The sequence below is a fragment of the Diceros bicornis genome, chromosome 29 (assembly GCF_020826845.1).
Source record: "Diceros bicornis minor isolate mBicDic1 chromosome 29, mDicBic1.mat.cur, whole genome shotgun sequence".
Classification (NCBI taxonomy): Eukaryota; Metazoa; Chordata; class Mammalia; order Perissodactyla; family Rhinocerotidae; genus Diceros; species Diceros bicornis.
In genome coordinates this window covers 27,828,849-27,855,537 of record NC_080768.1, presented here as the reverse complement: position 1 = coordinate 27,855,537, position 26,689 = coordinate 27,828,849, and the positions used below count along the sequence as shown (strand labels likewise).

Below are 26,689 nucleotides of genomic sequence, written 5' to 3'. Positions count from 1 at the left end.
GGGGCTGAAGACGTAAAGTTGAACACAGCACAATAACTTCCATCGGGAAAGTTATTGAGGTTTTGGAAATACATAACTTGACTACACTTCTTAGAATTCGCGTTGCGATGGTTTCACTTTCTCCCACTGCTAAACACAACAGGGCGACAGCCTGCCATCGGCCCCGCCCACAGCCTCAGCGTCCCGCCCTTGGCCCCGCCTTCAACGGCGGCGCCCCGCCCCCGGCCCCGCCCGCCGCCGCGCGGAGCCCCAGGGGCGGGGCCCGCAGCGTCCACTCAGGCTGCCCCACGCGCCGCAGCGGCAGTGACGTGAGAGTGGCGCACGGACTATCGCTGCGGCTGCGGGTCTGCCGACAGGCTTCCCCTTCCCCGCTGCCGGAGCTCCGGCGTCGCTGCGCGGTGGCGCGCGGGGGTCCGTAGCGCGGGTCCTGGCAGCGCGCCATCTACACCGAGCGCCATGGCCGCGGCCGGCGGGCCAGGAGCGGCCGGACGCTGCCCTCTCCTCAGCCTCCTTTTGCTTCTGCTGATCGCAGGCCCTGCCCTGGGCTGGCACGACCCTGGTGAGTGCTGTCGCCACCCGCCCCTTCCTGCCGCCTTCAGCCAGCGCTGAGAGGCCCGGCCGGCGACCGTTTGCGTGCGCCGCCCCTTGAGCCCTTCTGCCCTAATTCCTTAATTCCACCTTCTCCACTCCTCTGCACCTTGCCTGGCCCCTTTGCTCTTCCCAGACGTCCTAAGGGACCAGTGGGGACTGTTGGGGAGTCGGCGGGGCGGGACGACTCTGTGTTCTTAACATCCCCTGTCTCCCTTCCCTGGACTCCCAGAATTTGTCCACTTTCTCCTTTCTCGGGCTACAGCCTTCATCCCTGAGTCTGGCTGGAAAGCTCGACCCTCACCTGCGCATCTTGCTTTGTTGTCATGACCGTCTGATGCCATCGTCGCTGCCTGTTGTCATGGCTGCCTGTTGCTATGGCTGGCAGAGGCCGTGGCTCCGGCAGTTCTGAGTCACAGTGGACAGGGCTGCACACCTTGCAGGCAGGTTAGCAGAATCACAGACTGTGCTGTTTATGTGAGCAGAACTCGTGCTTCTTATTCTGACCATTACAGTGAAGTACATTGCGTTACGCCAGCTTTCCCGTTGTTTTTCTACACTAGAATTTAAAAAGTATTTTCATCTTATTTTTTGTGTCTATGGTGGTACATAATAAGTGATTTCTAGGGAAAAGTTTCTTTTATATCACTATGTTATTAGAATTGTCTAAAGAACTTTTATGGAATCAATAATATTACATGTAACTAGTATGTAAGTATATGTATATATACACATAATGAATGATGGCATGCTGTTAAATTGGAATTATGTGAAAAATGACTTTTAAACAAAACATAATTTTTGGTTTGGGGAGTAAAAATGTTAAGGCATGGAAAGTGTACCAATATTGCATTTGTGATTTGGTGATAGAAAATGCCTATGTTTTTGGACTTAAACAACAGATTTATTTCTGTAATTTCCTATGTTATTCCTAAATGCTGAAATGAGAGAGAAGGTGCTGTTTGCAAGTACTTGACTTTGAGTAATCCATTTGGTGTGGGTGTTTTATATTAATAAATACAAAGCCAAGTTGGATTTATATGTCTGTACATCTTCCTTATGTATTCCTAGAAAGTTGTATTTAAATAGGAGATTTTGGTTAGAATTATAATTTAAAAACTGGAATGAGGGGCCAGCCTGGTGGCGTAGCGGTTAAGTTCCCGAGTTTTGCTCTGCTGCCTGGGGTTCGCTGGTTTGGATCCTGGGCGCGGACCAACTCACCACTCATCAAGCCATGCTGGGGCGCCGTTGCACATGGAGCAACTAGAAGGGTCTGCAACTATGACATACAGCTATCTACTGGGGCTTTGGGGAGGAAAAAAAGGGGAAAAAGGAGGAAGATTGGCAACAGATATTAGCTCAGGGCCAGTCTTCCTCAAAAAAAAAATGTGTGCTGTTTAAAAAAAAAACTGGAATGAAACATTAATTAGTTGAACCCTCAATCAATTCTTAAATAAAAAAAGGAAGTTTGCAGATGAAGAGTCAGGGGAATAAAAAAAATTAAAAAAAAAGGAAGCAAATTTAAATTAATGGTGAACTGCTTCCTGGTAGCTCTTAGTCTACCTACTCTATAAAACTACTGTTCTGGAACAAAAAGCACCAAAATGTTTTGCAGAGTAAACATTTTTTTTAAAAAAAGCAATCAGTTTTTATGAATTCTACTTACCTTAAATTTACTTTGAGGAACTGTGTTATAAAGGTATTTTATTAGGTGAATTTTGTCAGGTCCTTTAGTGAAGCAATAATCACTCCTTAATTTGTCTTTTTTTTTTGACTTTGGATGCACTTACTTTGTCTTTAGAGCAACTTTAACATAGAGCAATAATTTGTCTGGAAAAAACAATAGTGCCAATTCTAAAGGGATTACCTAAGACTTTTCAAAACTCTCTATTGAATTAGTCGTATATTTAAGTCACTCTTTTGGGTCTTGGAAATATAGCAAGAGTGTCTTGCCCCCAAGGAGTTGACGTCTGTTTAGAGGAATAGACAGAGAACAAATAAACGTGTAAAGAGCATGTCTTATTGTGAAAAGTGATATGGACAATGATAAGACAGGCTAAGCAGGACAGAGTGTGCAGGCAGAAGCAGGAACTTTCAGAACATTGGTTAGGAAAGAAGTCACTATTAAGGTGACATTTGCTGAGAAACCTGAAGGGAGAGGAGCAGTCAATGACCTGCTAAGACTTGTATTTTAACAAGCTATAGGAGGTAGCGGGGAAGCTGGGAGGCCAGTGAAGAGGCTGCTTGTACAGTAGGTTCCAAGAGTGGTGCTGCTTGGGTAAGGGGAGAAGCAGTGGAGTTGGTGAGAGTGGTTGGTGTCTCTTCTCACCTGTTTTGAAGGTGGAGCTGACATGATATTCTGATGGATTAGATGTAGGGATGAGAGAAGGAGAGAAGACAAAGATGACTTAAAGGTTTTTGATTTGAGGGGCTAGAAGTGTAGAGTTACCAGTGGACGTGGAAGATTGTGGGAGAATCAGGTCTGGGGGAGTTTGGTTTTGTTCATCTTAGTTTGAGACCTGCAAGTGGATTTTGATTGGTGAGTGTGGACTTCAGGGAACTCCGTGTGTCCCTTGACTGGTATAAATGGGTATGAGCATTCTGTTCTTAGACCTTGACTTAGTTCAGGCTGCTATAACAAGATACCATAGACTAGCCGGCTTAAACAAGCATTTATTTTTCACATTCTGGAAGCTGGGAAGTCCAAGATTAAGGTGCCGGCATATTCGGTGTCTGGTGAGGACCTTCTTCCTGGTTTGCAAATAGCTGCCTTCTCATTTTGTCTTCACATGGCAGAGAGAGAGAGAGAGAGGGCTCTTGTCTCTACCTCTTCTTATGAGGCCACTAAATCCATCATGGCACCTCCATCGTCATGACCTTGTCTAAAAGTAATCACCTCCCAAAGGCCCCTCCTCTCAGTACCATCACATTGGGGATTAGGGCTTCAACATATGAATTTTGAGGGACACAAAACACAGCAGCTGTTTAGGACTGATAGGAAGGAAAGATGCTGTAGGGTTATGGTAAAAATACCCCATGTGTATATAGCTCTTTAAACATTCTCAGTAATATTTATCATACTTGATCACCTATTATGTGTCAAGTACTCTGCTAGATAATTTTAGTAAATCATATCTAAGCTTCATAACCACTTTTAAGGTTGATATTATTGTCTTAATTTTACAGGTGAGGAAACTTCTACACAGATAAATTAAATGACTTGGCCAAAGTCATATAGCAAGTTGGTGATGGAAATTTAGTTCAGTGTTCTTTGCATTATCTCAACCTTGCCACAATAAATTCAAGTTATTGTTATTCCTGTTATTTAGTTTAATAATACTTTCTTATTTTCTAAACCCTTGAACATTTTCATTGTTATAGTTTTTTATGTATGAGGAGGTAGGTTTAATATAGCATATTTTATTTTAATATAGTTCTTGGAAATTTTAGATCTTTAGCCCATGTGAAATTAAGTTTTTATATAGCTTTTGGTGGATTTCTTCCAGCTGTATAGTCAATGATGCCAGTGTCATTTATTAAAGAAGGCATCCTTTTTCTACAAAATTAAAAAGCCCACTTTATCTTATATTGAATTCCCACATATATCTGGATTTATTTCTAGACTTTCTTTTGTTTCACAGTTCCCTTGTCTATTTCTGTTCCAATTCCATACTATTTTGATTACAGTAATTTTACAGTAAGCTTTATTATCTGGTAAAGCAATGCATTCTTTTTAAAAAAAATTTTGGCTATTTATAGACATTAATTTTTCCGTAGGACCTTTAACATAATTTCTTTCCAGTTACAAAAAAAAGCCCAATTGGGTTCCTGGTTGGAAGTGCATTAAATTTATTTAGATCTTATTTTATATATATATATTTTTATGTAGATCACATATTGATCTTTAGTTTATTTCTAGAGATTTTATGTATGTAGTCACTAATTTGAATAGGCTTTCCATTTTCGTTTCTGATTGGATATTACAGGTATAGAAAAAGCTGTTGACTTTTGGTAATTGATAAAATATCTAGCTGTTTTATCAAATTCTCTCACTTAGTATAACAAAGTTGTCTTTTGGCAAGTTCTCTGGGATTTTTTAGGTCCAGAGACTCTAAAGAAAACGTTATTTCCTCTATTCCTTGTACTAAGTGTGACAGACACTATTGGATGATTATTCAGAAGGCATTCTCTACTTTCTTCTCCTTGTCTACCTCCGTGTAAGTACTGGAACAGCAAAATACTCATTTTGTTACCTGACCAAATGTGAGCCTCTTCTTGGCGAGTTAAATCAAACTGCACCTCAGAGAGCAGAAATTTTATTTGCAGCATGCAGCAAAGAAAGTAGAGACCATAGGGAATAATTTCACAAAGCTATGGCTCCCTGAGCATGGGGAGGTGGGTAACTTTATTTGGGGTAGGAAATGAATATTCAGAGGGAAAGTTTTCATCATCACAAGGTGGGCATAAGCTTGCACATGCTTGGTTTGAAATCATGCTTTTACATAGATTGCATGATCTAAAAATGGCTACTTTTACCCTCCTAGAAGAGGAGAATTGAGGATGTTAATGAGGGCGGGTTACTTTAGTACAACTCTCTGTGTGTCTGTGCAGGTGTCATTCTTGGGGTTGGGGTCTGGACTGGTCTGGCCTGATTCAGAGCAGGTGGGTCCAGGGCGGTTGTCGCTTAGAGCTTCTTCCTTGGAACATAGTTGAAACCACATAAGCTCAAAATCCTAAAGAAAGGAACATCTGTACCTTTTAACAAGACAAGAGAATTAGATCAAACACAAAAAAAGGTTAGAGTTTAGGCAATACAAAAGAAGCAGGTTAGGGTCCATGGCTGGTGACAATTTTACTAGAATCCCTTGATGTTAAGTCATTCTAGTCAGTCTACTGGAGGAATTCTGGGAAAGATATTTTAAATTTCGATGAAAATTATGAATCTTTTAATATTCTTTGTTTCATTTCAACTCTCTTTTTAAAAAAACACTGAAACATTTTAATGTAAATCACAGGCATCATGACAGGCCGCTACTAAATCCTTCAGTATTCACCTTTTTTTTTTAAAAAAAAAAAGAAGTTTTCCCCATGTGGTAAAAATAACATTACGCCTAATAAAATTAATTCTAATTTCTTAATATCAGCTAATTACCCATTACATATTCAGATATCACAGTTGTCCCTAATATGTCTAAGCTAGTTTGTTCAAACCAGGACCCAATCCTGGACCATGCATCACATCTGGTTATATTTTCCCTTAAGTCTTTTTAAATGTAGAACAGTTCCTTTTTTTCATGCTACTGCTTTGCTAAAGGGATTGGGCCAGTTGTCCTTTAGAATATCCTACCTTCTGTATATTCTGTTTTCTCATGGTGTTGTTTTAGCTTGTTTTTTTCTTCCTTATATTTCTAGTTAACTGGATGTTACATCCAAAGGATTGATTAGATTCATATTAAGTACTTTCCATCATAGGAGATGCTGTAATATCAACTTGTTCTACCATTAGCTATGCTAAGATTGACCAGTGGATTAAAATGGCCAAATCTCTTCCTTGTGAATTTACATTTTTCTGGTTTGTGACTAGAAAGCAATCTGTGTAATGTTGCTTGGCACCATACCAATATACATTCACTTAATGAATTTAAACCTAATTAACCCTTGCCTGAGTCAGTTTCTTTAGCGGTTGTAAAATTAAAATGATGATTTTTCTAATTCTGTTGTTTATTCTAAATTTATAAGCTGGCATTCCTCTGTAAAGTTGAGATTTCCCTTATCAACTAAGGCTATTTCAGATTACAGTTCCTGCTGGAAAGTCAGGATATTTAATTTTTAATCTTTAATTACCAATTTTCAAAGTAAGGAGGTAATTGGGTAGCCACTTTAACTAGTGACAAGTGAGTTTTTGGTGTTCTCTGAGTATTATTATGGATTCTTGGATTTTCATAGATTGAGCATGATTTGATCAACCACAGTCATTATCTTGCTGGTCAGTCTTTTGCTTTTCAGACCTTCCACATCCTAGGATCATAGTATATTCTTTTGTGCTTTCTTCCAGTATTTTTAATTTGTTGTATGTTTTATGGTAAGTTTTTAACCATCAGGGATTAATTTTTGTACATGGTGTGAGATAGGGATCTAACTCCCCCTGCCTGTCCATGGATAGTCTGTTGTCCCAATATTACTTTTTGACTGATTTGTTCTTTTTTCTCTCTATTGAAATGCCACTCTAGTCATATACTAAATTTTCATACACCCATGAGTCTCTGTTTCTGGGTACTTGTTTCATTGATCAATTTTTCTAATCCTGTGCCAATACTATACTGTTCATACTACTATAGATTTAATTATATGTTTTGATATCTGTAGCCCAAATTTTCTTTCTCTGTTGTTACTGGTTTTTTCAAATGGTCTCAGTTTTTCTACCTTCTCACATTTAAGTTTTGGGCTCAATTGTCAGGATTCAAAGAAGTATTCCAGTGGTATTTTGATCAGGATTTCATTGATTTTATAGATTAATTTGGAGAAAATTGGCCATTAACTATGTGGGGTTCCCATCTATGTATATCATACAAGTTTCCATTTATGAATTTCACATTTTATGTGTTGAAGTAGTTTGTAGTCTTCTACATAGCAGTTTTATGCATTGCTTATCTATTTTACAAAGAACTATCCCTTTTTTTTTAGTTTTTCTACTTTTTTAAATTCTAAGATTTTTATCTCTATTCCCTCTTATTTTGTTTTGATTTTTTTCCTAATTTCTTAGCATGAAAACCTAGTTCATTTATGTCCAACTTAAAAACAGTAAAAACATCTAGTCTGTAAATATTCCTCTGTGCCCTATAGATTTTTTTTTTTAAAACTTATATCAGAACCTGAAGTTTGCAGAAATATTGTAATTGGACTGAATCACTTAAAAATTTTAAAACCTGAATGGCTTTAGTTGGTGTTTGAATTCTCCATTTACCACAAGCCCTACCACTTCCTGCACTTAGCCACCTTTGTCTGGTGACTGTTCATATATTTTAGATATTAGACCGGCTCTTGGAGGCATTTGAGTTTGCAAACCCAATTCTAAATTTGTTTTGATATCCATTTGATACAAAGGTTATATTTCTTATTTTCCAATTAATTTATTTTCAGTCATCATTTTGGTGAGGAAGATTGTCCCTGAGCTAACATCTGTTGCCAATCTTCCTCTTTTTGCTTGAGGAAGATTGTCCTTGAGCTGACAACTGTGCCAGTCTTTCTCTGTTTTGTATGTGGGACACTGCCACAGCATGGCCTCATGAGCAGTGTGTAGGTTTGCACTTGGGCTCCAAACCCGCAAACCCTGGGCTGCCAAAGCGGAGTGCGTGAACTTAACCACTACGCCACGAGGCTGGCCCCTCAGTCATCTTTTTATTATTATTTTATATATTATTACATTATTTTATGTAATTATGTTTCTAATTTTATTGCATTTTGATGAGAGAATGTGGTAAGTTTCAGCTAATCCAAATTTATTGAGTTCTTTTTTGGTAAATAAGTATAAATAAGATCTGTATCTGCTGATATGAGAGAATGTCCATGATATATAATTAAGTGAAGAAGCCATGTGAGGAGTAATGTGCACTGTATGATTCGATTTTTATTAAAATAAACTAACAAAAATCAAGCCTGTATATGTATCTGTTTGGTAAGTAAGAAATAGGTATTAACCAGGCTGTTAATTTTATTTATCACAGAAATGTGAAATTGGAGGAAGAGTGGGTTTTACTTTTCAAAAGGAAAAGGTATTTTAGATTAAAAAAATTGTGAAACATATATTTAAAGATGAATAAATAAAACATATATGTAGAGTTTAAAGAAGTATAATAATGTGAACACCAATGTACTCCTACCCAGTTAAGAGAAAGAAAGAAAAATTCTCTATATTCCTTTCTAAACACATTCCTTTTCCCAGAGGTAATTACTTTCCTGACTTTTGAATGAATAATTTTCTTACTTTAGTTTTTCTACCCACGTATGTGGTAAAACTCGAAAAGTTTTTGGAAAACTAATGAGCTGTTTTTCTAGCAGGGTAAAGAAAGGCTCTCGCTTCGTATTTCCTGAGATTTTAGAGCCCCATCTGAAGAAGTCACTGGGGAAGGACATGGAGATGTAGGGCTCACCATAATTAGGACATCTGTCGAGGGTTCTTGTGGTCTAGGTACCGAACATCTGGCAGAAATATGGTCAGAGGGAGTAGCTTGCTCTGTCTTTTGCTTCTATGCTTACCGTGGTCTATCTGTAGCACCCAGGAATAGGTTAAAGCCAGAATGTTTCTGTGCGGTGACATTTGTCTCCTCAGCTGATCCAAAGTAGCAAGACGTGAAGTTAAGAGGAGGGACTTCATCAACTCCAGGTCAAGGCAAACCAAATACAGAGAAGAACCAAAGCCAGGTTCACCTGGGCATTCTGTCCTCAGGTTTAAAAGAGATGGTACAGTAACAGCAGGGATCTTTTGCTGGCAGCCTTCCTGTCTGTCTTTTGAGCAGTACGTACTCTTCCGGTGTGGACTTGTTGCCCTCTGGCTGTCATCCTGCTACCTTCATTCATCATTCTCCTTGGGGTTCCCTTTGTCCCTCTGTATACCATTACTTTTTCTTTTCTTCTCTGGTTTTCATGTCTTTCTCTTTGTTTATTTGTTTTTTCTGTTGGTGGTGAATATCTTCCAGTATTTTATTGAGAATGGATACCTGGAAGGTAAATATTTTGAAACCTTTCAGATGACTGAAAATTTCTACCCTCCTGCCTGAGTGACAATCTAGAATTCTATACCTAGCCATTTTTTTTTCCTTTAGAGTTTTTGCAGAGGTTTCTCTATTTTCTTCTTCTTTTTGAGATATCGGAAGCTTTTCTAATTCTTTTTCTTTTGTATGTGACCTGGTTTTCCTTTTTTCTTCTGGCAATTTTTGCCTACAGTGTTCTAAGATTTCACAATGATATGCCTTTCTGTGGGTCTCCTTTGAGGCCTGGGTATTTCTTGGGTCTTTCAGTATGACAATTCACATCCTTCAGTTGTGGGAACTTTTCGTGAATTCTATCACTGAGTTAGTCCCATCTGATTTCTTTGCTTTTTCTTTCTGGAATCATTGTTGGATTTTTGGACTTCCTGAACTGGTCCTGTAACTTTTTTTCCCCCCTCCTATTTTCCATCTTTTTGCTCTACTTTCTAGGAGATTTTCTTACTGTTAACTTTGAACATTTCTGTTGAGTTTTTCATCTCAGCTGCCCTGTTTTTAATTTCCAGGAGCTCTTGTTTTGTTCTCTGTGTTACTTTTAAAAATGATTCTTTTATGAATACAATGTTTTCCTTTATCTCTCTGAGGGTATCATAACTTAAATTTTTTTTTTTTTAAGTTTTCTTCTCCGTGTACGGTCTCTTTTTCCTCCAAATTGTTTTTGTTGTGTCCTGGTTGCTATATTCCATGTTAGGGGCTTTCCTAATATTTTTAGTAATCCTTGGCTGTCTGCTCATGGTTAAGGGTATGAACCAAAAAGGTGATTGGAAGCCATCAGTGTGTGGTTGGTGCTTTTGGATTTTGAACTTTACTGCAGGGTGACCTGGTGACTGTAGGGTTACTTGGGTGGTTCTTTTTTGGAGGACACTCTTGATGTCCGTATGTTTAAGCATTTCTTACTGGTTAGGTTACAAAAGGAATAGACTTCTAGTCTCTCATTCAGAGGGCAAGGGAATGGTTGCTAGCATTTTGTGAACCATGCAGGGAAAGAGGTCTATGCTTTCAGCATTCAGAGTGCATACAGTTACTTGGGCTCCCTGTTATGTTTTTATACGCATGGCCTCTAATGTGCCAGATACCCCCCAGTGCAGAGCCCCTCAGTTTTACCCTTGTCAGAGAGTAAGTCTCCAGACATTTTCCTGGATGGAGGAGGGGCAGTTGCAGCAGCATAGAGCTGAAGAGAGGATCTGGGGGTGTAGCTTCTTCTCAAGTAGCTTTCACCTTGTAGTGCTTATTTTAGGCATCTCCAATTCAAGAGCTGCCATTTCCTTTTCCTCCTATTGTATATGTCAGGCCGGTTCTCAGTTTTTCCCCCTGCTGGTCTGGCATTTGACTTTTACTTAGGTCTAGTCACTGACTACTGGTCCATCTGCTTTCACCTTCCAAAGTTGTTGCCGTCTCCTTTTCTGCTTTACTAGATCTTGTTCGTTCACATCATGAAAACAATCCATTTATTGTACTTTTAGTGAAATTTGCGAGGCAGCAAATTCTGCTAATTTGACTGGTTGAATATAGGGAATTGGATGCTATACTGTCAGTAAAACCTGGAGCCCCCATGGCTGTGCTTGCCAGCCAAAGGACAGAGCACTTAAATCTAAGTTTAAGGTCTGCTCTCCAGACCTTGCTTGAGTCCCTGTGGTTGGCAGAACTGAAATCACTTTTGGGAACTGTAGCTGCAAGAGGTTTTGGGGTTCTTTTAGCTTTGCAAGAAGGCATATGAGTTTGAGGGTGAGATGGATGTTGGGTGAACCAGTCTAGAGCATGTTCGATCAGAACCCAAGGGTGATAAGTAGGAAGACTGTTCATTTTCCAGTAATACTTTATATATATCTATTAAGTCCATCTGGTCTAGGTTTTCCTTTAATTCCACTATTTCTTTGTTGACTTTCTGTCTGAATGATCTATCCATTGATGTAAGTGGGGAGTTGAGGTTCCCTACTATTATTGTGTTGCTGTTAATTTCTCCCTTCAGGTCTGTTAATAGTTGCTTTCTGTACTTTGGGGCTCCTGCGTTAGGTGCATATATATTCATAAGTGTTACGTCCTCTTGGTGGAATGTCCCTTTTATCATTATGTACTGTCCCTCTTTGTCTCTCATTGCCTTTTTTTACCTTGAAGTCTGCTTTGTCTGATGTAAGTATGGCAACACCTGCTTTGCTTTCTTTCTTTTTCTTTTGGTGAGGAAAATTGGTCCTAAGCTAACATCTATTGCCAATCTTCTTTTTGCTTGAGGAAGATTGTTGCTGAGCTAACATCTCTGCCCGTCTTCCTCTACTTTGTATGTGGGATGTCACCACAGCATGGCTTGCTGAGTGGTGTGTAGGTCCGTGCTCAGAATCCAAACACATGTACCCTGGGCTGCTGAAGCGGAGTGTGCGAACTTAACCACTTTGCCTCTGGGCCAGCCCCAACACCTGCTTTCTTTTGTTTGCCATTTACTTGGAATATCGTCTTCCATCCGTTCACTGTGAGTCTGTGTTTGTCTTTAGAGCTGAGATGTGTTTCCTGGAGGCAGAATTTGTTGGGTCTTGTTTTTTATTCCATCCAGCCACTCTGTGTCTTTTTGATTGCAGAATTCAATCCATTTACATTTAGAGTGATTATTGATATATAAGGGCTTACTACTGCCATTTTATCTCTTGTTTTCTGGTTCTGTATTTCCCTTGTTTCTCATCTCATGTATTTCTGACTGCCATTTCAATTTGGTGATTTTCTATGTTGGTTTTCTCAGTTTTCTCTTTATTTATAATTTGTGTCTCTGTTCTGATTTTTTGTTTAGTGGTTACTATGAGGTTTGTATAAAAGATCTTGTAGATGAGGTAGTCCATTTTCTGATAGCCTCTTGTCTCCTTAGCCTAAGCAGGTTTCATCCCTTTCCTCTTCCCCATCTGAGTTGTTGTTGTCACAACTTACTCTGTTTTGTGTTGTGAGTTTGTGATTAAAATGAAATGTTTATAGTTATTTTTGATACTTTCCTTCCCTTTATCTTTAATGTTATAATTGTTTGCTAACCTGTTCTGATAGAGAGCTGCAATTTTCTGATTTTGTCTATCTCCTTGCTCAAGGTTTTGTAAACCTTTTTTTTTGTTTCAGGTATGAGGGCCTTCTTGATCATTTCTTGTAGGGAGGAGTCTTGTGGCGATGAACTCCTTCAGCCATTGTTTATCTGGGAAAATTTTTATTTCTCCATCATATCTGAAGGATAGTTTCGCTGGATAGAGTATTCTTGGCTGGAAGTTTTTGTCTTTCAGTATTTTGCATATATCATTCCACTCTCTCCTAGCCTGTAAGATTTCTGCTGAGAAATCCACTGAAAGCCTGATAGGGGTTCCATTGTAGGTTATTTTCTTCTGCTTTGCTGCCTTTAATATTTTTTCTTTGTCATTGACTTTTGCCAATTTTACTACTGTATGCCTTGAAGGTCTTCTTTTGTTGTTGTTGAGGAAGATTCGCCCTGAGCTAACATCTGTTGCCAATTTTCCTCTTTTGCTTGAGGAAGATTAGCCCTGAGCTAACAGCTATGCCAGTCTTCCTCTATTTTGTGTGTGGGTCACCACCACAGCATGGCTCATGAGTGGTGTAGGTCCGTGCGCAGGGTCTGAATCCATGAACCCAGGCTGCTGAAGTGGAGCACGCCAAACTCAACCACTAGGCCACGGGGCTGGTCCCTGAGTCTTTTTGCATTGATAGAATTAGCAGTTCTCTTAGCTTCATTTACTTGTAATTCCAGCTCCTTCCCCAGGTTTGGGAAGTTCTCAACTATTATTTCTTTGAACAAGTGCTCTCCTCCTTTCTACCTCTTTTCTCTCTCTGGAATACTTATAATCCTTATGTTGCATTTCCTGAGTAGGATATTTCTTGGAGACTTTCTTCATTTCTTTTTAGTCTTAGTTCTCTCTCCTCCTCTACCTGAAGCATTTCTATATTTCTGTCCTCTAAATTACTAATTCTGTCCTCCATAATGTCAGCTCTGTTTTTTAAGGATTCTAGATAGTTTTTTGTCTCATTCATTGTGTTTTTCATCTCCAGCATTTCTGTTTGGTTTTTTTTAAGAGTTTCAGTCTCGTTTGTGAAGAATTCCGTCTCATTAATTTTATTCCTTGGTTCATTGAACTGTCTTTCTGTGTTTTCTTGTAACTCCTTGAGTTTCTTTCTGGTAACTATTTTGAATTCTCTGTCATTTGTAAATTTCTGTGACTTAAGGCTTGGTCTTAAGACTTGTCATTTTCCTTCTGCTCTGGAGCATTAATATATTTCTTCATGGTGTTTGATGGAGTAACCCTTTTCTGGTGCATAGTGGTAGTATCTGGTTGCAGATTCCATCTGCCACTGAGGGGGGCAGGAGCTGTGTTTTCTGAACCCACATCTGATGGAAGTTGTACTCGTCTGTTGGAAGCTGTTCCGACAGGGCCCATCTGCATTTGCCCGCTGACTCCTGCTGCTTCACACACACAGGAGTAGGCCCTCTGGCATGGATCTGCTACCCTGGCTGACTGGCTAAGGTGGTGCGCCTGGCGAGAGGTAGGGAGGAGTGCTTTATTTCGTGTGCACGATCCTGCTCTGCACTCACTGGTGGCCCACCTTGCCTGCTCAGCTTGGTGGGGCCGCCTCAGTGTGGAGCATTCCCGTGGTCTGGAAAGCAACTCCAAAAGCAAAAGCGTTCCCACTGAGGCTTGCCTGTCCCCCTGTCTCCTCTCAGAGTCACGCATCAGCCACTGCATGAGGTCCCACATCCTAGATTGCTGGTGCTGGGGGTGGGGAGGAGATCCGCTTACCTCCTTCCACTGCTTCCTGGGGATCCAGTACCCCCACCTTCAGACATAATGGCTGCGTGGATCTCTCAGAAGTCCTGTTGTGCTATATGGATATCCTCTGTTGGTTAATGAATGTCCTTTTCCTTGTGTTTTAGTGGGGAGAGACTAAGGGAACAGCTCACTCCACCATGATGCTGACGTCACTCCCCAATAACACTTTAAAATTCATTTATGTACATGAATGCTAGACATTATTTCATTGTTTTGACTTATTTTTTTTTTTTTTTTTTTTTTTTTTTTTGTGAGGAGATCAGCCCTGAGCTAACATCCGCCAATCCTCCTCTTTTTTTGCTGAGGAAGACGGCCCTGGGCTAACATCGGTGCCCATCTTCCTCCACTTTATATGGGACGCCACCACAGCATGGCTCACCAAGCAGTGCGTCGGTGCGCGCCCGGGATCCGAACCAGCGAACCCCGGGCCGCCGCAGCGGAGCGCGCGCACTTAACCGCTTGCGCCACCGGGCCGGCCCCTGTTTTGACTTATTTTTAAACCTCTTTGTCAATGTGATTTTCAGTTTGTGAGGTAGTTTAAATATATATATATTTTTTTTTTGTGAGGAAGATCAGCCCTGAGCTAACATCCATGCCAGTCCTCCTCTTTTTTTGCTGAGGAAGACTGGCTCTGGGCTAACATCGGTGCCCATCTTCCTCCACTTTATATGGGATGCCGCCACAGCATGGCCTGACAAATGGTGCGTCGGTGTGCGCCTGGGATCTGAACCCCGGGCCACCAGCAGTGGAGCGTGCATTTAACCACTACTCAAGGGGCTGGCCCCAGTTTAAATATTTTTAATTTTTAAAATTGTGAAATATTTTAAATATTTAAACATACAGAAGTGCACAGTGAACAGTAATGCATTCACCACCCAATTTTATTAAATCTTCACATTTTATCATATTTGCAGCAAACTATCCTCTCCCTCCCCCAAAGTAAAAACATTAGTGATAGAGCTAAAGTCTCTTTTCTCTCTCTCCTCAGAGATGCTTATTTGAATTTGGTGTTTAATCATTCCTGTGCATGTTTTCATACTATCATTGTATGTATCTATGTATATGCATATATGTATAGCCATTAACAATATGTTACTGTTTTGCTGGTTTTCACCGTTTATGTAAAGCTATCATACTAAACATTCTGCAGCTTGCGTTTTGCTTAAAATGTTTTTACTATGTCTGGTCTGATACATGAGTTCTAGTTCACTCATTTTAACTGCTGTAGAATATTCCACTGTACAAATAGGCCAAAATTTTATTAATCCATTTGCCTGTTGACAGACATTTCAGTCATTATGTGTGCTTCAGGAAACATTCGTGTATATTTTTTGCCATTTTAATTAACCATAAGTGTTACCATATAATAGTACAATCTTTCAGGTTAATAAAGTTTTTATTCTGATTTTGTAAAAATTATGTAGAACTTGTGATATAGAAGCAGTTTGGGAGGCATCCAGCCTGAAATGGAGGGAAACTTTAAAGGTGTGACCATCTGAATTTTGTGCAAAAGGCCTGGGCATTGTTGGGGTGGCTTTGGGAAACTATTTCATCTTCTCTTTCTTACTCATCTCCTCAAAAGACAAGAAAAACATATTTGAAAGTATTTCCTGTGCCAGGAGTTTTATTAGGATGAATCTTTCTATGTTTGACAAGATATTTACTATCTGTTCATCTGTGTTCTTGCTGTTTCAGACAGAATATTGTTGCGGGATGTAAAAGCTCTTACCCTCCACTATGACCGCTATACCACCTCCCGAAGGCTGGATCCAATCCCACAGTTGAAATGTGTTGGAGGCACAGCTGGATGTGATTCTTATACCCCAAAAGTCATACAGTGTCAGAACAAAGGCTGGGATGGTTATGATGTACAGGTAATATTCATTATGTTGATGGCAGTCTAAATGGAATTTTTATTCAATAAAGTGTTTATGGGGTCAATCATCAGTATTTTTTGGAAGCATATATATAAAATCTCGGGTTAACCTAAAATATATAAATGTAAATTCTCTGGAAGAACATCCTCCAAAAGAAATGAACTGATTTAAAAGCCTAGAAATATTCACTGTAATTTTTGTACCATAAATTTCTTCCAAGAAGTTAGTAAGTTATCATAACTTTTTATATACTTGGGGGTTGGGATAGAGGATCTCTTCTGGTTGTCATTTTCATGTCATTCCTCAAAGAATACCAACCTACCCTTAAGAAATAAAGTTAAGATGATCAGGAATCATAGATTGTAAATAGTGTGAGTACATGTATCCCTATTGTGCTTCAAACACTTGATTTTAAAATTGCTGTAGAACTGAGGGTGATGACTTCTGAATGAAAGCATTTCAGTGGGCTTTATTTGTTGTCTTTTGGACCCTGGCATTTTATACTTAGGGCAGAATGCTTCCTTGAAGTTTAATATGCTTTAGAAATGGAATAGAGTTTATTAAATAAATTCAGTTTAAATCACTATTAATATATTTCTACTTTGTATTCTGCCTGCTTTCAGAAAGGATTTGAGATGTCTGGTCATTAGGCAAGAATGTTGTGTTGATGATTTCCCCTTCCATCAGAATGATATTCTTGTTTAATACAACCTGTATGCATGCTCTATGCAGTTCAGAGAGAGAGTTCATGTTTACTGGATGATACTTATTTCACAACATTTTTCCCCAGTATTGTTAATTGAATCACAGACTCATCAGATTAGAGCAAAAGTCCCACTTTCATTTTACTTTTAAGTTACTTTTACAGTTTTGATAGAAAAAAAGACACTAATGGTGAAGTCATTCATTAAAGGTATATTAAATTTGTAGTATACAAAAATGGTAAGATGGAGTCCCACCCTCAAGAAACTCTCTTCCTAGTAGAAGAGATAAGACAAGCACTCAGATTATGTGTAGATGCCAGCAAAGTGTTGTAAAGTCATGTCCAGTTGGAGAGATTGGGGAAGACTTAAAGGAGAAGATATGTGCTGTGTTAGGATGGCAGGATAAGATTTTTAGAGCTGAAGAGATAGAGAAGAGAGTAGCATGAGCCAAGAACTGTAGAGGATATCATACATTGACTTATGTTTAGTAGCAGGAGAGAGCCTCTTTCAGTTCCAAGAGTTTAAATATAGTAATTAGAAGCCACTTTTAGTATACACTATTAAGGAAATGACAATTAACATGAACTACCAATAGAGATTTAGCTTGTTTTATTTACCTAAATCAGCAAGCTTATAAATCTTCCTCCAAATAAAATTATTTAAAAAATAAAATAGAGTAGCAACAACAATGAAATAAAAAAATTTGTGTATTATCCAAATTAAAAAATTTGAGGGGACCGGCCCGGTGGCGCAAGCGTTTGGGTGTGTGCACTCAGCTGCGTCGGCCTGGGGTTCACCGGTTTGGATCCTGGGCATGCACCGACGCACCGCTTATTAGGCCATGCTGTGGCGGTGTCCCATGTGAAGTGGAGGAAGATGGGCATGGATGTTAGCCCAGGGCCAGTCTTCCTCAGCAAAAAAAAAAAAAAAAAAAAGTGGAGGATTGGCAGATGTTAGCTCAGGGCCGATCTTCACACACACACACACACAAATTGGGGGCTTCAGAGAGCACCATCAAGAAAGTGAAATGACATCCCACACAATAGGAGAAAACTTTTGAAATCATATACCTCATAGGGGACTTGGATTTAGAATATATAAAGAACTGTTACAATTCAGTAAGAGGACAAATAACCAAATTTAAAAATGGGAAAAACATCTGACTAGACATGACTCCAAAGAGGATATGCAAATGACCAATAAACACATGAAAAAACGTTCAGCATCATTAGCCATTAAGGAAATACAGGTCAAACCACAAGATATCAGTCCACACCCAATAGGATGGCTATAATCAAAAAGATAATAACAAATGTTGGTGAGGTTGTGGAGAAGCTCTCATACACTACTGTTAGGCATGTAAAATGGTGCAGCCACTTTGGAAAACTGTCTGGCAGTTCCTCAGAAGGTTAAATATAGAGTTACTATATGCCACAGTCATTCCATTCCTTGGTATATACCCAAGAGAAATGAAAACATATGTCCACACAAAAACTTGTATATAAATGTTTATTTATATTATATTATATTTATTTATATTATTCATAATAGCCCCAAAGTAGAAACAATCCAAATGTCCCTTATTTATGAATGAATGAACAAAATATGGTATATCCATACAATGGAATATTATTCAGCCATAAAAAGGAATGAAGTACTAATACATGTTACAACATGTGTGAACCTTGAAAGCATTGTGCTAAATGAAAGAAGCCAGTCACACAGGACCACATATTGTGTGCTTCTATTTATATGAAGTGTCCAGAATAGGGGAATCCATAGAGACAGACTGGTAGCTGCCTAGGGCTGGGAGATTTAGGGGGAAATAGGGAGTGACTGCTAATGGATGCGAGATTTCTTTTTGGGGTAATGAAAATATTCTAACATTGATTGTGATGATGGTTGCACAACTGTAAATAAACTAAAAACCATTGAAATGGGTGAATGTATGGTATGTGAATTATATCTCAATAAAGCTGTTATAAAAAAATAAAATAATGTATCTGAAGTTTGAGAGAGGAAGATAATTTGTCCAAAACTTACAGAAAGGTAGTAGAACCAATCAAATCTATTTTAGCTTGAGTCTCTTTAAATGTTGTTAAAGAAGCATATTACCATTCAGCTCAAAATATAGTTATAAAAGTTAAACTAAATTTGAGTTTTTTTAAGGTGGAAATTTTTGAAGCTAGTGTGGATTCTTTTTGCATTTTTTTAGTGGTTAAGATTTGGTGTTCTTACCTCTGAGGCCTGAGTTTGTTTCCTGGTAAGGGAACCACCCCACCCATTTGTTAATTGTTATGCTGTGGTGGCTGCATGATGCTGTGATGCTGAAAGCTATGCCACTGGTATTTCAAATACCAGCTGGGTCACCTATGGTGGACACCTTTCAGTGGAACTTCCAGACTAAGAGAGACTAGGTTAGGACCCTGGCAAGTTAGTCCATGGTTTTATAAAATTTGTGTAGACAGTTTTTATCAGAAGGTGATATACTATCTCTGATGCTATATGTAGCTACCAGATCTTCATATATGATGCTGATTTTTGAGCCTTAACATTGAAAAAACCCTCTGTTTTTAAAGACAGCATCTTGAACAGAGGTGGCAAAAAGTTGACATTTAAAAAATTTGCTTAAAATTTATAAGTTATAGAATACTTAATATGTACAAAAGAATTCCTTGCATGTATATATGGAATAAGGAATAGTAGTAAAACAAACACTCGTGTACCCACCACCTAGGTAGAACAGCAACATCACCAGTGTCTTTGAAGCTCCTGATTTGCCTTCCCCTCAACACAGAAACACTCATTGTCCTGAATTTTGTTTGTCATTCTCTTACTTCATTTTGCAGTTTCATGACAGCTATATAGTCCAAATAATAGATTATTAAAGGAAAAAAAATCTTCTGGTTCTAATAACCTATTTCTACTTTTCTTCACAGTGGGAATGTAAGACCGATTTAGATATTGCATACAAATTTGGAAAAACTGTGGTGAGCTGTGAAGGCTATGAATCCTCTGAAGACCAGTATGTGCTAAGAGGTTCCTGTGGCTTGGAGTATCACTTAGATTACACAGAACTTGGCCTGAAGAAATTGAGAGAATCTGGAAAAAACCATGGCTTTAACTCTTTCTCTAATTATTATAATAAGTTGTACTCCCCAGATTCCTGTGGCATCAGTGGATTGATTACCATCGTGGTGCTGCTTGCTATTGCCTTTGGAGTTTATAAGTTGTTCCTTAGTGATGGTCAAGATTCTCCTCCACCATATTCTGAGTATCCTCCATATTCCCATCGTTATCAGAGATTCACCAACTCAGCAGGACCCCCTCCCGCAGGCTTTAAGTCTGAGTTCACAGGTATGTTTCCCAAGGCAATGGCAATAAGTAGGGTAGATGGTGAGGTGGTGAATCCTGTGTTGGTTTCTGAAATAGAAAATAGTTACATTGGGAAACCAAAGCAGATTTGTCTTCTGATTTTTTTTTTTTTTTTTGCTTTCAACTTCTTTTACCTCTTCTGTTCTGTTTCTCTATAAAGATAATTGTGGTTACTGTTTTAAAGATACATCATTAAACTGTAAATCCTCTTAATCAGAAAAACTTGATCAGATTTAGTAATAAGTATTTACCTTGAACTCTATCTCACACCATAAACAAAAATTTATTAAGTATTAAAGATCTCAACATAAAAGGTAAAACAATTAAGCTTCCAGAAGAAAACATAGGAAAATATGTCATGAACATGGGATAGGCAAAAATTTCTTAGAACACAAAAAGTACCAGCCATAAAAGAAACGATGGATAAATTAGACTTTATTTAAATTAAGAATGTCTAGTCATCAAAAGACAACATTAAGAGAGTGAAAAGTCAAGCCACTGACTGGGAGAAAATATTTGTAAAACATATTTCCAATAAAGGACGTGTATCTAGAATATATAAAGAACTCCCACAAATCCGAGCAAAGACAGACAACCCAATTTTAAAAGTGGACAGGGGACTTGAACAGCCATTTTATAATAAAAGAAGATATCCAGGTGTCCAATAAAGATATGAAAAGGTGTTCAGCATCATTAGTCTTCAGGAAAAGGCAGATTAAAATCACACTGAGGGGGCCGGCCCCGTGGCTTAGCGGTTAAGTGCACGTGCTCCATTACTGGCAGCCCGTGTTCGGATCCAGGGCGTGCACCGACGCACCGCTTGTCCGGCCATGCTGAGGCGGCGTCCCACATACAACAACTAGAAGGATGTGCAACTATGACATACAAACTATCTGCTGGGGCTTTGGGGAGAAAAAGGGGAAAAAAAAGGAGGAGGGTTGGCAATAGATGTTAGCTCAGGGCCGGTCTTCCTCAGCAAAAAAAAAAAAAAAAGGATTGGCATGGATGTTAGCTCAGGGCTGATCTTCCTCACAAAAAAAAAATCACACTGAGTTCATTATTAACCACCATGTAACCACCATAATGGCTAATATTAAAAAGACAGAGTACCAAGTAATGGCAAGGATGTAGTTAACTGGAACTTGCTGGTAGGAGTTAAAATACTTGGAAATAATAATAAAATAATAAAATAATAAAAAAAAATAATTAAAATAATAAAATCCTTGGAAAACTGTCAATATCTCCTAAAACTAAACATTCACCTATCCCAAGACCCAGCAATTCCATTCCTAAATATGTACCTCAGAGAAGTGCATGCATGTATGTACAAAAAGACATGCACAAGAATGTTCATAGCCATTTTATTCACAACAGCCCCAAACTGGAAATACAATGTCCATAAACATTAGAAAGAGACTAATCGTGATTGTTTTCACACAATGGAATACTATACATCAGTTTAAGAAAACAAAAACTGATATGTGCAGTAGTAGGGGTTGATTCTCATAGACATAATGATGTACCAGACATAAAAAAGTACCTACTGTATGATTCTATTTATAAAAAGTTCAGGAATGGGTAAAACTAAAGTATGGTGGAGTCAGAATAATGCTTATCTCTGATGTGGGTGAGTATCTGTTGGGAATTGTCATGAGGTAGCCTTCTGGGATGCTAGAAACATTTTATTGGTGTGGGTAGTGGTTACATGCATGGGTACATATGTCCAAATTTATTATGTACACATGAGATTAGCATACTTTCCATTATGTATATTGTATATTTAAAAAAAAACTTCCTCTGAGCAGAAGATACTTTTTGGTCCCTTTAAGACCTGACTTCCCAACTGGTACAAATAACTGGCTGCCTCCACTTGGGTTCCTCCATTAGACCCTCATGTACAGCTGTCACCTGGAGCTTTTAGAGATGTTCACAATGCAGAAAGGAAGTAACTCTGACAAGTAGGGTCATCTTCTAGAAGCTGATCTTGAGCAGGGCAAATGTGACCTTATGGGAAGAAACCATCCTCCCCTGTCCTAAAATATATCCCTCCTTTTCCATGTCTGTGGGAAAGGCACTCCTTAGTTATAAACCAGTATTTAATGAATACAGTTTTTGAATACAACTTGTTTATAAGTTGAGGCTTGAGTATTATTAATAAGTAGTAGAGGTGAAATAATTGAAATGTCATGTTGTCTGTGGTTTTATAGGCTATGTTTTGTTTAAGTGAGGATATGTAATAAACCATTTTTATTTCTAGGACCGCATGGGGCAGCTTCTGGTTTTGGCAGTGCTTTCACAGGGCAACAAGGATATGGAAGTTCAGGACCAGGGTTCTGGACTGGCTTGGGGACTGGAGGAATATTAGGATATTTGTTTGGCAGCAATAGGTAGGTTTTGCATTTATCTCACTTGCTCTTTAATTCAACTTTTCAGTACAGGCTTCTTTGTTTTGCTTACAGTTTCACTGGATTTGGCTTTGTTAAGGAAAATAAATTATGATGACATTACCTCGTTAAGTTAGGTTCTCCGGGGATGAGGAAGGTACACTATATGTGCTTTGATCAATATTATATATGTTATTTTCTTTCGTATGTCATTGTTACAGATATGAGATTGGAAAAATACTGTTGACTTGACCTCAAAGTCAAAGGCAAGAAGGCAGGAAAGAACATGACATTTGGGGAACAGTTAGTCTGGTTTGGAAGGAGAGTGATAGAAGCAAGGCTGGAAAGAGCTTGGGACCAGATTTTGTAATGTCTTCAGTATCAATGGTAGTTTAACAAACTTAAAATCTAAACGATTTTGAGTGTGAATTCAGAAAGAAAGAGCCTTTATTCCCTGTCATTTTCTTCCCTCACAGCAGTGCCCATAACAATGGCAGAAATATAAAACAGTTTTTCATGTTAATTCTAATATACCAGAACATTGAGGAAAAAATACTTGATAAAGATTTTTTTCTGATTGTTTAGGAATAGGAAGGTATTTAAAAATCATAGTCACAGGAAGATGCCTAACGCACTGTTATGTCTTGATAGAGCAACAACACCCTTCTCAGACTCGTGGTACTACCCATCCCATCCTCCCTCATACTCCAGCACGTGGAATAGCCGTGCTTACTCGCCACTTCGCGGAGGCTCAGAGGGCTATTCAGCATATTCAAGCTCAGAGACAAGAACCAGAACAGCATCAGGTAAGAGCAACACTGTGGAAGTTCCTGTTACATAGCAGTAAGTACAGAAATGGTTTGGGAACTTGAGATGATTAACTATATATTTAACAATCATGGTTTTACTTGGTATCCCACCAGAAATATTAATTGCATAATTAACTGATATTATAATTCAGATTTATTCTTTCCTCTCACTTCTATTCTTTAAAAATTAGACAGAGATTTGGTTTAGACTCACGTCTACCACTAACCAAGGTTTTAACTGAAACCTTCCTGGACGTTGGTTTCCACATGTGATCTCTAGGGATCCTTTAAGCTCTAAAACAGAATTTTCTAGGTAGAAGTTTGAACTTCTTAAATTCAGTAAAACTCAATAAAAAATATATTGAGCCATACTTTAAATAATTGTCAAAAATATGATTGTAATGTTTATTGCTATTTGTTATAAGAAAATTTTGTAAAAATAAAAGATATAAAAAACAAATGACTATTTGGAGTTAAACATACAGCTAATTAGCAGAGAGCGGGAGGTGGTGGCTGATGAGCAGTAATAGATTGCTGTGGATTAGATTTGTCGTCTTCAGCAGGCGGAACTTATAGAAGAATGATTTATTCTTGAAATTGATAGAAAAATATATTAAAATATGTTTTGAAATTTAAGAGTGGAATTCTCATAGTGCTGGTGTGAATATAAATTGATACAATCGCTTTGAAAAACTGTTTGGCATTACCTACTGAAATTGAATGCAAGCATACTCCAGCCCCAGCATTGTCACTCTCAGGCATATAGCAACAGAAATGCATACACGTGCACACTGAAAGATAAGTACAAGAATGCTCATAGCATCCTTATTCATAATAGCCTCCAACTGTAGAAACCCATATCTGTCAGCAGTAAAATGGGTGAATAAATTGAGTTCTGTTCCTGCAGTGGAATACTGTGCAACAGTGAGAATGAATCAACAGTTGTATGCAGTAATGTGGGTAGATCTGTCAAATGTAAAGAAAGAAGCCAGACACAAAAGAATATATACAATATGATTCCAACATTCATATTTTATAAATATACATGTTTGAAAACAAGCAAAACTAACCTGTGGTGTTACATGTTAAGAAAGGGATTACTTTTGGGGAGCAAAAGGGAGGTAGTGATTGGGAGGATATAGAAAAATATAACTACATAGGACTCAACATGACTAAAGAAAACTCATTCTTCGTGAAAACAAAAATTATAAAAAAACGCCATAAGTATCAACTAGGACTTATATGAAGAAAATCATAAAATGTTACCAAATAACCTAAAGAAAAACCTGAAAAAATTGACTTTCCAGATGGGAAGACTTGTCATCTTGTAACCTGTCAGCATGTGTGTGTGTGCGTGTCTGCGTGTACACGCATCTGTGTGTTTCTGTGTATGTGTGTGTAGTAACTAAGTAACGTTTACCATTGAAAGACCGTAACCCTCCCCACATTACTTCTCTTCACTGCTGGAGTTGTGAGAGGTAGCAGGGCGTGGCTTAGGCTCCATTGGCGTTGTTGCTTTTTGGCTTAGGCCTTGAGTATTGCCTGTGCCACGTTGGCCCCGCCATAGAACACATCTTTGGTTTCCTGACTAAAAGTTATTTGCAGCAAGTGTGTGTGAGTGTAGTGGACTTGATGACGATTAGATGATTCGGAGGGCTGTTGTGGGGAGGTGATGCACTGTGTCCTGCAGAGCCCTGGTCCACCTGGTGGCTCATTTTCTCTTTTCCTCATGTGTCTCTTACTCATTTGCTAATCATAAACATGTGTTACTGTTGTAATTTTATAAGCAATTCTAATGCATTTAAAAAAACTAATATAAGTTTTACTTTTCTCGTTCTAGGATATGGTGGTACCAGAAGACGATAAGAAAGTGAAAAGTTGAAGTCAAACGTTGGATGCAAAATTTCTGATTTTTCATCACTTTCTCTTAAAAAAAAAGTGCTACCTGCTAACAACTGGGGAAAGGGCATATTCAAAAGTTCTGTGGTGTGTTGTCCTGTATAGCTTTTTGTATTCTGTTATTTGAGGCTGAGAGTTGATATTTGACAAAATGCTTATGTAGAGAATTGTATGTTAGTGTAACATGCAGATGTATATTATAGTTTTTGAAAGTGTGGAATGCTGAAAATGTATTGTTTGATTTCTAAAACCTGTGATGCCATAAGAAGCGTTAAGAATGAAGGCTTTATACCAATAGGAACTGAGTACAGAACATTTTCATCTTAGATGGTTTTAGTTGAGTCATTACCTCATAGAAACAATAATAATCTATTTGTTCTTTATTACTTGGTGTTTGCTGTCTTCAAACATTTAAACCGAGCTTTGGACTACTAATTATACTAATGTCTGGGTTTTGATCACTTTTGAGCTCAGGAGCTTTGAGTCCTTCAGTGGGTGGTGGGGTTCTAGTAAGTGAGAATTACCTTTGTTAGGAAAAGGTAGAAAGTCAGTATCTGGAAGACTGTTGTGAATGATTGTGTGCTGACAAAAATGCTTGAAACCTCCATATTTATTTCTCGAGGTGAAGTTCGAATGCTTCAACAAAGGTTTTTTAACAGCAAAAGCATGCAGTTCTCTGTGGAATCTCAAATATTGTTGTAGCAGTCTGTTTCAATCTTACATTAAAATGACAGAAAAAATAAAAACAAACGGGTTTTATTCTTGTTCTTTCTAACAGTCCTGACGCTAATTGGTGTTACTTTTTTACCCTTTTTCCCAATGGAAAAGGGGTTCATAAAATTCTGTCTCCCTCAACAATAATTTCGCGTGGTAGTCTTGCCTTAGCTACCAGTCATTTGGTAAATATTTTCAAAAACGTAATTTAGAAATGGTATAGAAGAAGGCCTCTGCTAAAAAATTGCTTTTTTTAAAAAAAAAAATTAACTCTCCAAGCTCCTGACCCCTCAAAGATGGCACAGTCTCTCTTAGTTAAGCTCTGTGACCTGAGAGTCTCATTTTTACCTTTTAGAAACCATTTGAAAACAAACAGACCCTTGTTTAGACTTTAAAATGTGAGTTAGGGAGTAGTTGAAAGGGTATTGTGTATAGATCTATCCTTTCTTTATCAGTAAAACTTGGTAGAAATTTTAATTTATGTTAAAGAGGAAACAATTTTTTTTCAGGAATATTGCACTAAATCCTTACCCCATTTTCCTTAGTAGAAGGAGATGGAATGAAAGATAATGCAGTTTATTTATTGTCTTTTTCCCCATTTGCCTATTGTTTTGGGTTTTAGTTTATTTATTTATTTATTTTTGCTACAGGCGTTGATAATCTTGCATTGAGTGTGTTTTACTTGGAGAGAAAAGTAAAAAAAATTAATTGAAAACTGCTGTAGATTGGGCCAGTGATAGTGATCTGCATATTAAATTTGCTGTTCTTACAA

The 26,689-nt window shown here is 38.3% G+C and overlaps 1 protein-coding gene across 1 annotated transcript; it reads left to right on the top strand.

Moving 5' to 3' along the window:
- Positions 1 to 336: 336 nt before the first annotated feature.
- Positions 337 to 26,689, top strand: SARAF (store-operated calcium entry associated regulatory factor). Its single transcript, XM_058525143.1, has 6 exons — positions 337 to 559; positions 15,851 to 16,029; positions 19,676 to 20,093; positions 22,369 to 22,498; positions 23,147 to 23,301; positions 25,145 to 26,689. The coding sequence occupies exons 1-6, from the start codon at positions 457 to 459 to the stop codon at positions 25,168 to 25,170; spliced, it is 1,011 nt and encodes a 336-aa protein (XP_058381126.1). The 5' UTR covers positions 337 to 456; the 3' UTR covers positions 25,171 to 26,689.

Coding starts and splice junctions, on each gene's coding strand:
- SARAF (XM_058525143.1), top strand. CDS start 457: ATGGCCGCGGCCGGCGGGCCAGGAGCGGCCGGACGCTGCCCTCTCCTC. Junction 560..15,850: donor CCTGGGCTGGCACGACCCTG/GTGAGTGCTGTC, acceptor TTGCTGTTTCAG/ACAGAATATTGTTGCGGGAT. Junction 20,094..22,368: donor CTTTAAGTCTGAGTTCACAG/GTATGTTTCCCA, acceptor TTTTATTTCTAG/GACCGCATGGGGCAGCTTCT.